Source organism: Aedes aegypti, chromosome 2 (genome assembly GCF_002204515.2).
Source record: "Aedes aegypti strain LVP_AGWG chromosome 2, AaegL5.0 Primary Assembly, whole genome shotgun sequence".
Taxonomy (NCBI): Eukaryota; Metazoa; Arthropoda; class Insecta; order Diptera; family Culicidae; genus Aedes; species Aedes aegypti.
Window position 1 is genome coordinate 313,041,866 of NC_035108.1, and position 13,813 is coordinate 313,055,678.

Here is a 13,813-nt window from a genome sequence, read left to right on the forward strand (position 1 = left end):
AGCTTGCTCTTAGGGAAATATGAGACATATCGCGTGAAGAAATACCTAAGATTTATCGAAAAACGAACTTTTTCGCAAACTGTTCGGCTAGCTGGCGTACGAGGGGTCCATCAATTTGAGAAAACCGAGAGGACCATCCTTTAGTTTAAGCATATACTAGCGATCAGTGATATATAATTGGAATGCTAAGGATGTGTGCCGATGGCGGCCTGGTTTCAGCGACAATCGAGCATTCAATAGATTTTTATAAAAGAACAACATAAAGACAAGATATCTTACTTACTTACTTATTTGGCTTTACATCAATTATCTTGATAAAGCCTCGCCAACAATATTTCGCCAATTCCCTCGGTTCATGGCCGCTTCTCTCCATCCTCGCCTGTGACCCACGCTCTCCAGGTCCTGGTGTACCTGATCAATCCACCTAGCTCGCTGCGCCCCACGCCTTCTTGTTCCGACCGGATTCGTGGCGAACACCATCTTTACAGGGTTGTTGTCCGGCATTCTTGCAACATGCCCTGCCCAGCGTATCCTTCCAGCTTTAGCTACCTTCACGATACTGGGTTCGCCGTAGAGTTGAGCGAGCTCGTGGTTCATCCTTCGCCGCCACACGCCGTTCTCCTGCACGCCGCCGAAGATCGTCCTTAGCACTCGGCGTTCGAAAACCCCAAGAGCTTGCAAGTCCTCCTCGAGCATAGTCCACGCCTCATGCCCATAGAGGACTACCGGTCTTATGAGCGTTTTGTACATCGTGCATTTGGTGCGGGGGTGAATCTTTCTTGACCGCAGTTTCTTCTGGAGCCCATAGTAGGCACGACTTCCGCTGATGATGCGCCTTCGTATTTCCCGACTAACATTGTTGTCAGCCGTCAACAAGGATCCGAGGTAGACGAACTCGTCCACCACCTCGAAGGTATCCCCGTCTATCGTAACACTGCTTCCTAGGCGGGTCCTGTCGCGCTCAGTTCCGCCAACCAGCATGTACTTTGTTTTCGACGCATTTACCATTAGCCCGACTCTTGTTGATTCGCGTTTCAGGCGGGTGAACAAATCTGCCACCGTTTCAAATTTTCTCCCAATAATATCCATGTCGTCCGCGAAGCAAACAAATTGTCCGGATCTCGTGAAAATCGTGCCTCGACTGTTAAGTCCGGCTCTCCGCATGACACCTTCAAGCGCAATATTGAACAACAGGCACGAAAGTCCATCGCCCTGTCGTAGTCCCCGCCGAGACTCGAACGAACTGGAGTGTTCGCCCGAGATCTTCACGCAGTTTTGCACACCGTCCATCGTTGCTCTGATCAATCTTGTGAGCTTCCCGGGAAAGCTGTTCTCGTCCATGATTTTCCATAGCTCTATGCGGTCGATACTATCGTATGCCGCCTTGAAATCGATGAACAAATGGTGCGTAGGGACCTGGTACTCACGGCATTTCTGGAGGATTTGCCGCACGGAAAAGATCTGGTCCGTTGTCGAGCGGCCGTCGATGAAACCTGCCTGATAACTTCCCACGAACTCGTTTGCTATAGGTGATAGACGACGGAAGAGAATCTGGGATAGCACTTTATAGGCGGCGTTTAGGATGGTGATTGCACGATAATTTTCACACTCCAGTTTGTCGCCCTTTTTGTAGATAGGGCATATAACGCCTTGCTTCCACTCCTCCGGTAGCTGTTCCGTTTCCCAGATTCTGACTATCAGCCGATGCAGACAAGCGGCCAACCTGTCCGGGCCCATCTTGATGAGTTCGGCTCCGATACCATCCTTGCCAGCGGCTTTGTTGTTCTTGAGCTGTTGAATGGCATCCTTAACTTCCCCCATCGTGGGAGCTGGTTGATTTCCGCTATCCGCTGTGCTGACGTAGCCATCGCCTTCGCTGTCCTGACCTTCTGTGCCTGTGTTCTCTGCGCCATTCAGGTGTTCATCGTAGTGCTGCTTCCACCTTTCGATCACCTCGCGTCCGTCCGTCAAGATGCTCCCATCCTTATCCCGGCACATCTCAGCTCGCGGCACGAAGCCTTTGCGGGATGTGTTGAGCTTCTGATAGAACTTCCGCGTTTCTTGAGAACGGTACAGCAACTCCATCTCTTGGCATTCCACCTCTTCCAGGCGGCGCTTTTTGTCCCGGAATAGGCGGGTTTGCTGTTTCCGCTTCAGTCTGTATCGTTCCACGTTCTGCCGCGTACCATGCTGCAGCATTGCAGCCCGCGCTGCATTCTTCTCCTCTAAAACCTCTTGGCACTCCTCGTCGAACCAATCGTTTCTTGAGCTCCGTTCCACATATCCGACAACGCTTTCGGCAGCGTCGTTAATGGCTGCTTTGACTGTCCTCCAGCAGTCCTCAAGAGGGGCCCTATCGAGCTCGCCCTCATCCGGCAACGCTGCCTCAAGATGCTGCGCGTACGCATTGGCGACATCCGGTTGTTTCAGCCGCTCGAGATTGTACCGGGGCGGGCGTCGGTACCGTACATTGTTGATGACGGATAGTTTTGAGCGCAGTTTCACCATCACCAGGTAGTGGTCGGAGTCAATGTTGGCGCCACGATAGGTTCTGACGTCGGTTATGTCGGAGAAGTGCCGTCCATCGATCAAAACGTGGTCGATTTGCGATTCTGTCTGCTGAGGTGATCTCCAGGTGTACCGATACGGGAGGCTGTGCTGGAAATAGGTGCTACGAATGGCCATGTTCTTGGAGGCGGCAAAATCTATCAGTCGTAGGCCGTTTTCGTTCGTCAGCCGGTGGGCGCTGAACTTTCCAATCGTCGGTCTGAACTCCTCCTCCTGGCCAACCTGAGCATTCAAATCTCCTATGATGATCTTGACGTCGTGGCTTGGGCAGCGGTCGTACTCGCGTTCGAGCTGCGCGTAAAATGCGTCCTTGTCATCATCAGTGCTTCCGGAGTGTGGGCTATGCACGTTGATTATGCTGAAGTTAAAGAATCGGCCTTTGATTCTTAACTTGCACATTCGTTCATTGATCGGCCACCACCCGATCACGCGCCTTTGCATATCACCCATCACTATAAAAGCTGTTCCCAGCTCGCGTGTGTTGCCGCAGCTCTGGTAGATGGTATGATTACCTCTAAACGTTCGCACCAATGCTCCTGTCCAGCATACCTCCTGCAGCGCTACGATGTCGAAACCGCGGGTCTTCAGTACATCGGAGAGTATGCGAGTACTTCCAATGAAGTTGAGAGATTTGCAGTTCCACGTACCGAGTTTCCAATCGCTAGTCCATTTTCGTCGCTGTGGTCTTTGCCGATTGTTCCGGTCCGTATTCTCTCGTTGACGTTCCTGTGCTGATGTGTTTTTACGGCTGGCTCGCAGGGCCTGACACCAACCCCCTAGATTTCCGGAGGACCATTCCCCCTAAATGTTCGGAGGGCCATAGTGCGCAGTTTAGCTTAGAGTCCTTCTCTGGCACTCGGACGATGATCAGCCGCCCCTGACATGGGGAACAGACGCTGTTGTGAGCCGCTCCTAACGTGGAGTACAGACGCTCCAGGTTTGCAAAAGCAAACCCCCCCTTCCCTGTCAGCATACGACCAAAGTTCCCACCGGGGGTTGGTTACCCGATCTTCCCCAAGGTTACTCGTACCCCGGCCAGTACCACGAGGAGGTAGGGATAGGAGTTGCTGGGCAAGAGGCTAAGGACCGCACAAAGGGGTCTATTTTATTCCTGCAGGTACGCGAGGTACCAATGGTACGCCATGCCCAGCCATTTACCGCGCCAAGATATCATAAAACTCAAATCTTGTGTTTAATTTTTCAACAGTAACTCTGTTTCAGTCTAATATACGAAATAGTTTCATTATATCACCGAATTATTAATTTGATGTTTTCACGAATACTTGTTTGAGACTCCAGTATGGTACGAAAGTTTTGTACGAAGGAATGTGTGTGGAAAGGATATGTATAAACTTTCAGCTGTCCGGAATAAGATTGGTTTCGTTTGGTCCCCGAATACTATTGGAACTGGTTCAGTCCAGAATACGGCTCGTAATAAATCGTTTCCAAATCAACACCCAGGATCAAGATACCTGGGGCACCGAATATTAGATCAATCACCCGTAATTTAGCCAGAAAAAAGATCCTGTGATCCTGTGTTACTCAATATTACGTTAATGGAATCACGTAAATGGAGGTTTCAGTGTAATGGAAATGAAAGTACTCAGTAAACCAAAACCCAATTTACTACAATATTTACTTTTCTTAGCAAATTTTCGTTAATTCTCCTCTACTACTTCCTACAGCAACAATATCGTTCGATCCCGGTCTCTCCAAACAAAGCGGGGCATTTACAGTCCCAACCATACTGTCGATGGTCGATTGCTCCCAGCATGCAGCGCCCATCCACCGCAGTCACCCACCGAACTGGACCATCCTAGTCCATTGGAACCAACCTCAGCGGTTACAGCCAGCGACAAACCTAGCAGCGAAAGGTTCAAGAAGATTATTTTTATGACCAATTTGTAGCAGAAGTTAATCCCACACTTCCACCACCACCCATGGATTATGTTGCAATTCCCGAGCAAAGTTGAATAACAAAAAGATAACACGTTGCGTTAACAACAACGCATACTAATGATTCTATAAACATACATCATTTTGTTATCATTTGAAACAAGTTGATAGTTAGTTCTGTTAAATATTCAATTTCTTCCTTTGATGACTCATTCTGTTATCTTTTAGTTAAAAAGATTGAATAACGATCACAAATATTTGACGTCATTCAACAGTCGATGACATCCTCGATCGGACAGCTAAATATTTTTTGATACCAAGATTCTCCTCATTGATAACAAAAAAAAACATAATGGTTTCCTGCTTTTCCTAAGTAACGCGGTTGTTATTCGACTTTGCTCGGGTTCACCCTACTGGTTCCCCTCTCAATAGCATATTTGTGTTCTTGTTTGCAGATTCCGTTACTCCGACACTTGTGAAGATTTGCACAAATTTGGCTTTCGGCAATTTCTCCGAAGAATGAGCACCATCGGACGTGCTCGCCATCGACATCGTCATCGGTGGCGGCGATCTTGCTCTCCTACCAGGGAATTATCCACCGCCATCGGCTCCGTGAAGTTTGTATCGGTTTCTCACCCTCTGGTGAAGCAGTTTCTCGACCCTGTCGGTGCCTGGGACGGCAGGGCCGACGTCTACTCTCAGGCTAATTGGATGCAATTTATTGCAGGAGTCCAGCAAAGAAAACTGATGCCGACCTCGAAAGAAGTTTATCACAGCCCAATCAATCGCTCCATGGAATGCACAATTCTCTGAAGAGGCTCTTCTCGAATATTTCACGATACAGTGAGGAAACGGATGATGATGACTGGGAAGGTAGGCGGTGTTAAGTTATTTTTGTTTTTTTTTTTAAACATTAGTACACTGAATATATATATTGTTTTATATGGTTCTCCGACATTACCCGGAAAACCATTACCCGGAATGCAATTCACCGGAAGACCATTACCCGGAAAACTATGTACCGGAATGAACCATTTACCGGAAAACCATTACCCGGAAGGACCATTTACGGAAAATTATATCACCATTTCTCTACTTGTTTCATTACCGTCCTTGTAACCGTTTTACGGTTATTCAGGTTAGTATGTTAACTTAAAAATATTTAAAATGACTACCAACGATAAGCACCAGAGAGGAGTCTAAGATATCTTCATACTTGATCATGTCAATATGTACCATATTCATAAATGATTAGCCCTTCTTTTAAAAATAAGCTGTTCTTTCAACTTATATTTTCAGCTTGTCTTGGCTGAACTGGCTAAATTTGGCTACAACTATGTAGCTTTACGTTTAATATTCCACCGTCGATTCTCAAAGTGTCCAAATGTTAATAAATAAGCAATGATTAGAATTTTTTATACTTTTCGCCAAGTGTCAATTCGCCGAATGTCGTTTCCGCAAACGACAATCAACCGATTGTAAATCCCCCGTATATCCCTTTTTCTAGAATGACCTATTTCGAATCATCTGTTATTCACCCTTCTTTATTTGGTTGGCGGTTCTTTCGAGTTCCACCGATCTCGATTTTTTTTGCAAAATGTGTTTAGTCGAAAATGACCAACTATCTTATTATTTTGATTGCTTATTGTTATTTCTTGTTTATTACACTGACATTGAATTCGGGGTGCAGACATTCAGAGTTATGACATTCGGAGAAAAATAGCACAATCAATCAGAATCAAAGAAAATGTAGATCTATTGAGGTTCCAAAGATGGACGTGACAATGGCGAATAGTGTCCCTACTCTAAATCACCAAGGCACTCCTAGTTTGCGTCTTGATTTTTTTTAGCTTTCCCCAAACCATGAAGCTGACATGAGAATTGAACTGTTGTATGTTGCTTCCCTCGCAAGATAAGTGTGTTTTTTTTTAAATTTTGATACAATATTGAAATTGGATTCTGATCTGTTTTAACGTAAGGAAATAAGAAACCCATCAAAACGCCAAACATTTTTAAATGCTGGGATGTTCCATTTACTCAAACGCAACCTACCTTATTTGTTAGGCTTTTTTTGATTTCGATTTATAATTATGGTACCTTCCAAGTGGTCTCAGATATAAAAGAAAATAAAAAAATCTTTTCATTCTCTCTGTCCTTGCCTGTAATGTTTAGTTTTATAGCCTAAATTTGAAGACATAGTTTTCCGATCTATATCAGGTGATTCTTTTCTAATTGGGTCGCCAACAAAATTACATGGTCAATCAAATTTTGGTATCGTGATATTCGTTAATAGTTTAAGGCTTACGTTGCGACAAAGTGAAGTTATTCAGAAAAATCAAGCTGAGGTTGGTAGAATTGAATACCGCCGGTTCAAAATTATTTCTGGTTGACATATTTGATAACGTTTCAGAGCGTGAGCTAACATACTTTTCAAACTATGAACGAATACAAAAATGGTCGGTTGCATAGGCTCTCAGCTAATAACTGTAGAAATGCTCCTAGAATAGCTGAGAAGCAGGTTTTGTCCCAGTTGAGTCGTAACGTCGGCAAGAAGAAAAACATATTTGGACCATAGCTGTATGGAGATGTATATTGAAATAGTGTTTATGAAACCGAGGGAGTCGAGAATGTCCATGGTTAGCGTGACATAATTTGTACTGCGCATCAATGAAAGGTCGTCTAAAATGGAAGATTTGGCTTTCCGGGTAATGGTGCATTCCGGTAAATGGTACATTCCGGTAAATGGTCTTCCGGTAAATTGCATTCCGGGTAATGGTATAGAATCGTTTTATATAACAAAATCATTCGTGTGATCTACGAAATTATTCGTTGTTTTCTGCAACGAAACAGTTTCGTAAAATGTATGTAATCAGCTTCGTAATAAAAATCAAGCTCCATATCAAAACAAACAATGATTGGTATATTGTACTAAATATTTTGTAATCGAAATTCTTTTGTTTCGTATTGAGAACGAACAATTAAACGCAAAGTACGAATCTTCGTAAACATAGCTGGAGCTTTAGTGCATTGTACGAAATGAGTTCGTGCATTCCACAAAAGATACGATTTGCTGTGTTTACTTTTTGTTTACAGTGACTCGACTTCATATTTGTACAGGGTACTTCGAATCAAGTTAGTAAATTTTGATCAAAAGATATATTTTAAATACTTTCTCAATAATGGAGGTTCATTATTGATGAAATATTTCGAAGTTGATCATATCATCAAAGTCTCGATCGAAGTCGAAGTATCATTTGATTGCTCTTAACCAACTTGTGAAAACATTGCACTGTACGAATATGTGTTTGAATCATTTTCGTATCTTCTCCACCTAAATTTCAGTCTACTTGGGCGTTCTTCTTGGCCTTACAAAGCTTCTTCATCAGGGCCACGGGCTTCCTGCGGGTTCCACGATTTAGGCGACGATTGGCACAGTTGTGCATCAGCAAATCACGCTTCACGTCCAAAAGCTAGTTCAGATCCACCCAGCGGTAGTTGAATTTGCAGAACGCGCGCTTCTTCTTACCTCCCTCGGCTTCGGTCGTGTCATGTGTGTCATGTTGTATTTTACGAAATGTGTCTACGAAACCTTTCGTTGCAGAAAACAACGAATGTTTTCGTAGATTAAATGATCAGTTTCGTAATATTAAACAATTCTCGATTACTTTTTCAAATGAACGTAGACTACTTTCACACCATTGGGAGAAGAAAAAAGTAATTAGGAATTAATGCAATATGATTCCTATCTCTCATTTTTTAATGTTATTCAAAATTAGGGTGGGCCTCATTTTCATAGAAATATAATAGCAATCTTATTTGTGAAAATTATTCTATAATATGCTTCAGCAAAGTGGTAGACCATTCAATTTCGAGAAACTCTGTCAATAAAGTTTTTTGGCTTAGTTTGAATGATTTATAGATTTTTTCCTATGTTCGCATAGGGTAGTCTCTAGAAAACTGGTTTTCTGGTTCCAGCCATTTGAATTCTGATATCTCATCAAAGTCGTCTTTGAATCACTATTAGAGCATCGAAAAATGCTTAATTTGATGAGTGAGAAAATTTGTTATACAGCCATTCCATGAAAAAATCGATCTAGTGGGTCACCGAATTCCGTGAAATTTTGCTATTTTATTCCTTATCCGAAATAAGGATACACGTGTTTTTGGATTTTTATTAGGGTGGCCATTTCCAAAATAGGGTGACCATAAAAGTCGCGATTATGCATTTTTTTTATTTAAAAAATAATCATAACTTTTGAACCGTCTGACCTATTTTCAAATTTCTTGGACGAAATGAAAGCAAAAGATTTTAACTTTTCAAGGAAAATATAAAATTTCACAATTTTTTTTACATAAAAAAGATTAATAATTTCCGTTTTTTCGTGTTTTTAAGGCCTTGGGACCAAAGGGGCTATTGCTGTTCTCATTCTCATTTCTTGAAAGTTTAGTAAATTTTACGTTTACTGTTAAATTTTTAGCGATGTATGTTTTTTTTATTTCTTGAGATATATTGTTTTGAAAATAAGATTTCAGTCATTTTTCATTGGTATACACTGTAGGTTTCAGCGGAATAGATTTTTTTTTAAATCATAACTTTTGAACAGCTCAACCGATTTCCAATCTTTTTTTTATGGAATGAAAGCTTAAGATTAGGATAACTTTTAAAAAAATATATAAAACTCCGAAAAAAAATTTTACATGAAAATATCAAGAAAATTCAGTTTTTTAGGAAATTTTTACATATTTTCATGTAAAAAAATATTATTTATAAAAAAATGAGAACAGAAACCCTCTTTCCCAAGGCTTTCAAAACACGGAAAAACGGAAAATATTGATTTTTTTATGTAAAATACCATTATTTGTGAATTTTATAGTTTACTTGAAAAGTCAAAATCATTAGCTTTCATGCCGCCGTCCAAGAAAATTAAAAATCGGTCAAGCGGTTCAAAAGTTATGATTTTTTTTTTAATAAAATTCACAAAATCGAAATTCTTCTGGTCACTTTATTTTGGAAATGGTCACCCCAATAAAAAAAATCCAAAAACACGTGTATCGTTATTTCGGATAAAGCACAAAATAGCAAATTTTCACAGAATTCGGTGACCCACTAGATCGATTTTTCATGGAATGGCTGTATATATAAACAGTCTTTTAGTATTACAATTTTTATATTTACTATAAATTTAATAATGTTTTTCTGAATGTTTTCAGTTAATTTTATTGAACTCTTATCTAAATTACACATCTATATTTTTTATGTATTGTGGTTCTTTTGAAAGTTTTTTGATCTGCAGTAGCCGCCAAGTTGTACCGCTGTCAAAGTTCTACCACAGCTGCGCGCAGGCTTGAAAACCATTGAATCATTGAACGAAACCAATGTAGCAAAGTATACTTGTAGAACCCAAAGCTTTGAAAAACAGCGGAAAACAACAGTCATTATCATGGTTTCCAAGATACCATCACAGATGTTCGATGATGCTTTGTAAAAATCACACTTTTAAAAATAATGAAAATTACTATGGACGTTATTCCTGTAATGACTGAATGACACATGGTGTAAGTGATTGAACGAAACAAAAACGTGTCCTTGAAGATGTATTGAACAAAAAATCTAATTTTACATGTTAAAGGACACGAAAACGATGGAACTGTGCTCGAGATTACCCGAAACTGAAACTAATGTATTTAAAATTCAACACAACTTTACGTCATTCGGCTCGCTTCTTTTATGTGCATCCCAAAAGACGTAAATTACATGATTTTTTATGAGTGTATAGACTACTTTGATGAGATATTATACTGGAAAACACTGGAGTTAGGACGCCAGTTTTCCATGGATAACATTAAAACGTAATGAAAAGCTATGAATCGGTTAATGAAAAAGTTGAAAAGAATCCTTTTTAATTTTTGAATTGAATGATCTGCAACTTTATTGAAGCGGCCACTTCATTTCTATGAACCACTCTAATTTTGAATAACACCAAACAAATGGCCTAACTAATATAAACAACTTTGTAGAAGACAGTTTTTATTTCAAAGCTCTTTACATCTTTGCTTCTTTAGCGTGTATCAGAACCACTGTGCAGTGTAAGATTGTCTCAAGTAGTATTTTGCTTAAATTCGTGGTTACGTCGTGATTCCGAAATATCAATGTTATACCAAAAAGTGGAATTGGTTCAGAGTTGAATCTAAGTTTGTTTACTCTTCTGGAATACGGTTGTACGAAAAAGTATTCGAGAATTTTCATCCAGTGCGAGAAACGTAGGTAAAAGACAAACACAAAAAATACGAAAACACACTTCTACGAATTGTGTATCGTGCATTTTACGATTATTTCGTAAAGTCATTGAATCGCGAAATTCTGTCGAGTACAAATAATTCGTACAATTAATGAAAACAGCGTTATATGTACGAAATCTTGTTCTACGAAATGGATTTTGGATAAAACTCGAAGAGATGTTGTCAGTGTATCATTTTTTTAATTTCTTTATTAGTATTATTCCAAGCATTACATTCTTTTCTTATAACTAGATGTTCTGTGTTAGAAAACACTGACATCCTTATTTGGTAAAACTAAATTAGGCATTTATTAACATTTGTTAACAACATATTACATTTCATTTGTCGTAGCAGTTCAGAATGTTTACAGATGAGTTGCTGCTTATTCGAGAAAAAAAAACGCTTTCAATTCACTTAACCTAACTGGACCTAGATATATTGCTGTGTGCGTTTGAAACGCAAATATCAAATGCGGGAACACCAAACGCGTTAAGATTTTCCACAAGAAATGCGATGTCAAAGTTTGGTTTTTCTATCTAGGTCAGCGGTGATTTAGATAATCGTTGCTAAGAGTCCTTTGATTGGTTTGTGTTACCGCATTTGGGGGATATTTAGTCAAGATTTGCACCTCAAATGCAAACAGCAATATAACGCATTTATCGCGGCAATAGAAGATTGCAAGATTTTGTCGATAATTTTATTCGAAATTTGTTCCAATGTTTCAATATTGGATATTCTTTGTAACTCATTGGTACTATACCAGGGAGGAAACTTCAGAATCATTTTCAAAACTTTGTTTTGAATCCTCTGCAGAGCTCTCTTTCTAGTATTACGACAGCTAATCCATATTGGTACAGCACATAACATTGCTGGGCTGAAAATTGACGCATTGTTTGGAGATCAAAAGCTTGTTCTTAAGACAAAGAGTTTCTATTAATTGAGTTTCTGGTCCTTCTGACCAGGGGCTCAAGCATGGTCTACCTAGAATGAGGCGGGTGTTCAACAGTGGGCTTTGTTGAATATCTACAAAAAACACATATCTGTAAGTAGCCCTGAACAAGTGGTACCGCTTTCAAAGAGGCTTAGCCCTCTGGAGTGCCAACCGGAACATTAGGATGGATGCCAGTAAAATCCTGATTATGGTATACTGGTCACAGCGGAGAACAACGGACAAGACACAAATTACGGATTGGATACGTCGACTAACAGTCGAAGGCTGGCAGTATACTCTACTGCTCTCTGGATGCAGAAGGGTGACACCAACTTGAAACAGTGAATAGGACTATGAGGAGACTGCCTCCGTCTTGATAAAACCTTGGCAGGCCTTCATGTACGTTCGAAACTTGTCACCAACCTCGGTGAGTAGTATGCTCAGAAGTAACATTCCTAATAAATCTTCGAGCTGTTTAGTAGAATACCTTTAAGTAGATGAAAAAAAAACCGAATTTAGTACTACACCATTTAATTCCACTAGAATTTGTATCCTTTGACAGATACGCGCATTTCGACCTCAACTGTAAGGCCGTCTTCAGTGTCGTGTACTAGACTCGACTTGAAGAAAACCATCGTATGCACACATGGCCTCCCTGCTTGCAAGACAACCATGGCATCACGAGAGGCGACTATATACAACGAGTGGAGATAGCGGCCTGAAGGGGGACCCAATCAAATGGAGCAAATAATCGATTTGGATGGACAATCTAGCGGAGGAAACGAAGCCGTGATAGTATTTGCAAAGAGCGGAAAGATGCAGAGATTGTCAGTGATACCACGGACGGTAGCAGCCAGCACTAGCAAATGCAGCCCAACGAGTGAACCACCGGCAAACCAGCGAGATGCAGACTTCATGAGTCAACTGTTCACACCAAAGTCGGGGAGTAGCTCTGTTGAAGATGACCGGCAGCATGAGAAGTCAGAGTTATCGGAGGAGGGAAGGGCAACGGACTCTATGAATTCGTCAAGACTTAAAACAATGTCCCTCTTAGGATAAAACAGCTGATCACGAGCATCAAGTCCGCCGATACAGCCACATAACGCGGACAGAAGAAATTACGGATTAGAGCGGAAAAAGACGAAAATGTATTGATCCCGGTGAACGCAACAGCACGGTTCACAGGAGACGCCTAAATGCAGTCCAACTCGTTCGGAGAAAATGACGAGGGATACACCAGGGGAACAGGAAGCTCCTAAAAAGCAGAGAAGCGACAATGAGTGCATCATCGAGCAGATTAACGGCAGTGAATGGCGCACCGTGAAAGTCCAAAAGGAGAAGAATGCAGCACGTAAGGAGAGGAAAAAAGGAACTGAAGGAGAAAAAAAATGATGGTCACCTCGTAAGAGGTTCAAGGGCGATGCTTTTGTCATTGAACCAACGTGGTAAGAACCAGGCGCACCCAGAAAGGAGATATGGTCTTTGAGCTAAAAAAAGATCCGACGATCAAAAGTTGCCTTATCCTTATCCTAGGAGGCAGTGATCGAATGTAGAGAACTGGACGAGACACAACTGAAGACGACGAGAGAGGTGCACTGTTGTCTCCAATGCACAGTGGTCCAGGAATCAGTTTTACGCGGAAAGATGCATTTTGAGCTTTAGAATGAAACATTAGACAAAAACGGTCTTCTACAAAGTTGTTTGTATTAGTTAAGCCCTTTGTTTGGTGTTATTGAAAATTAGGGTGGACCACATTTTCATAGAAATTGTGTAACTAACTTTCTTATTTGTAGAAATTATATTATACATGCTTCAGCAAAGTTGTAGACCATTCAATTTCAAGCAACTTTGCTTAAAAAAGTTTTTTTGTATCTCTTAAATTGACCGATTTAGAGCTTTTTTCCTACGGTGACATAGGGTGGTCCGAACAAAACTGGTTTTCTGGCTCTAGAGTCTTCAATTCAAATTTCTCATCAAAGTAGTCTATGAAACACTTTCCGAGCTTTAAAAAATGCGTAATTTGGTGAGTGAAGAAACTCGCTATCTCATTCCGTTTAGGAGTTATTGTTGTTTTTCTCTCAAAAACATGCCTACTTTGATTGTGAATATCTCTGATTGGGGCAAACATAAAAAATATCT

At 41.0% G+C, this 13,813-nt stretch overlaps 1 protein-coding gene across 1 annotated transcript in view; it reads left to right on the forward strand.

The window, feature by feature from the left end:
- LOC5577471 (ATP-binding cassette sub-family C member Sur) overlaps window positions 1-13,813 on the forward strand; it is a 227,405-nt gene that overhangs the window by 134,535 nt on the left and 79,057 nt on the right. Inside the window, exons 15-17 of the mRNA XM_021845711.1 lie at window positions 4,254-4,442; window positions 4,920-5,081; window positions 5,192-5,337. Of these exons, the coding sequence (XP_021701403.1) occupies window positions 4,254-4,442; window positions 4,920-5,081; window positions 5,192-5,337 (497 nt within the window). The remainder of the gene's footprint in view (window positions 1-4,253; window positions 4,443-4,919; window positions 5,082-5,191; window positions 5,338-13,813) is intronic.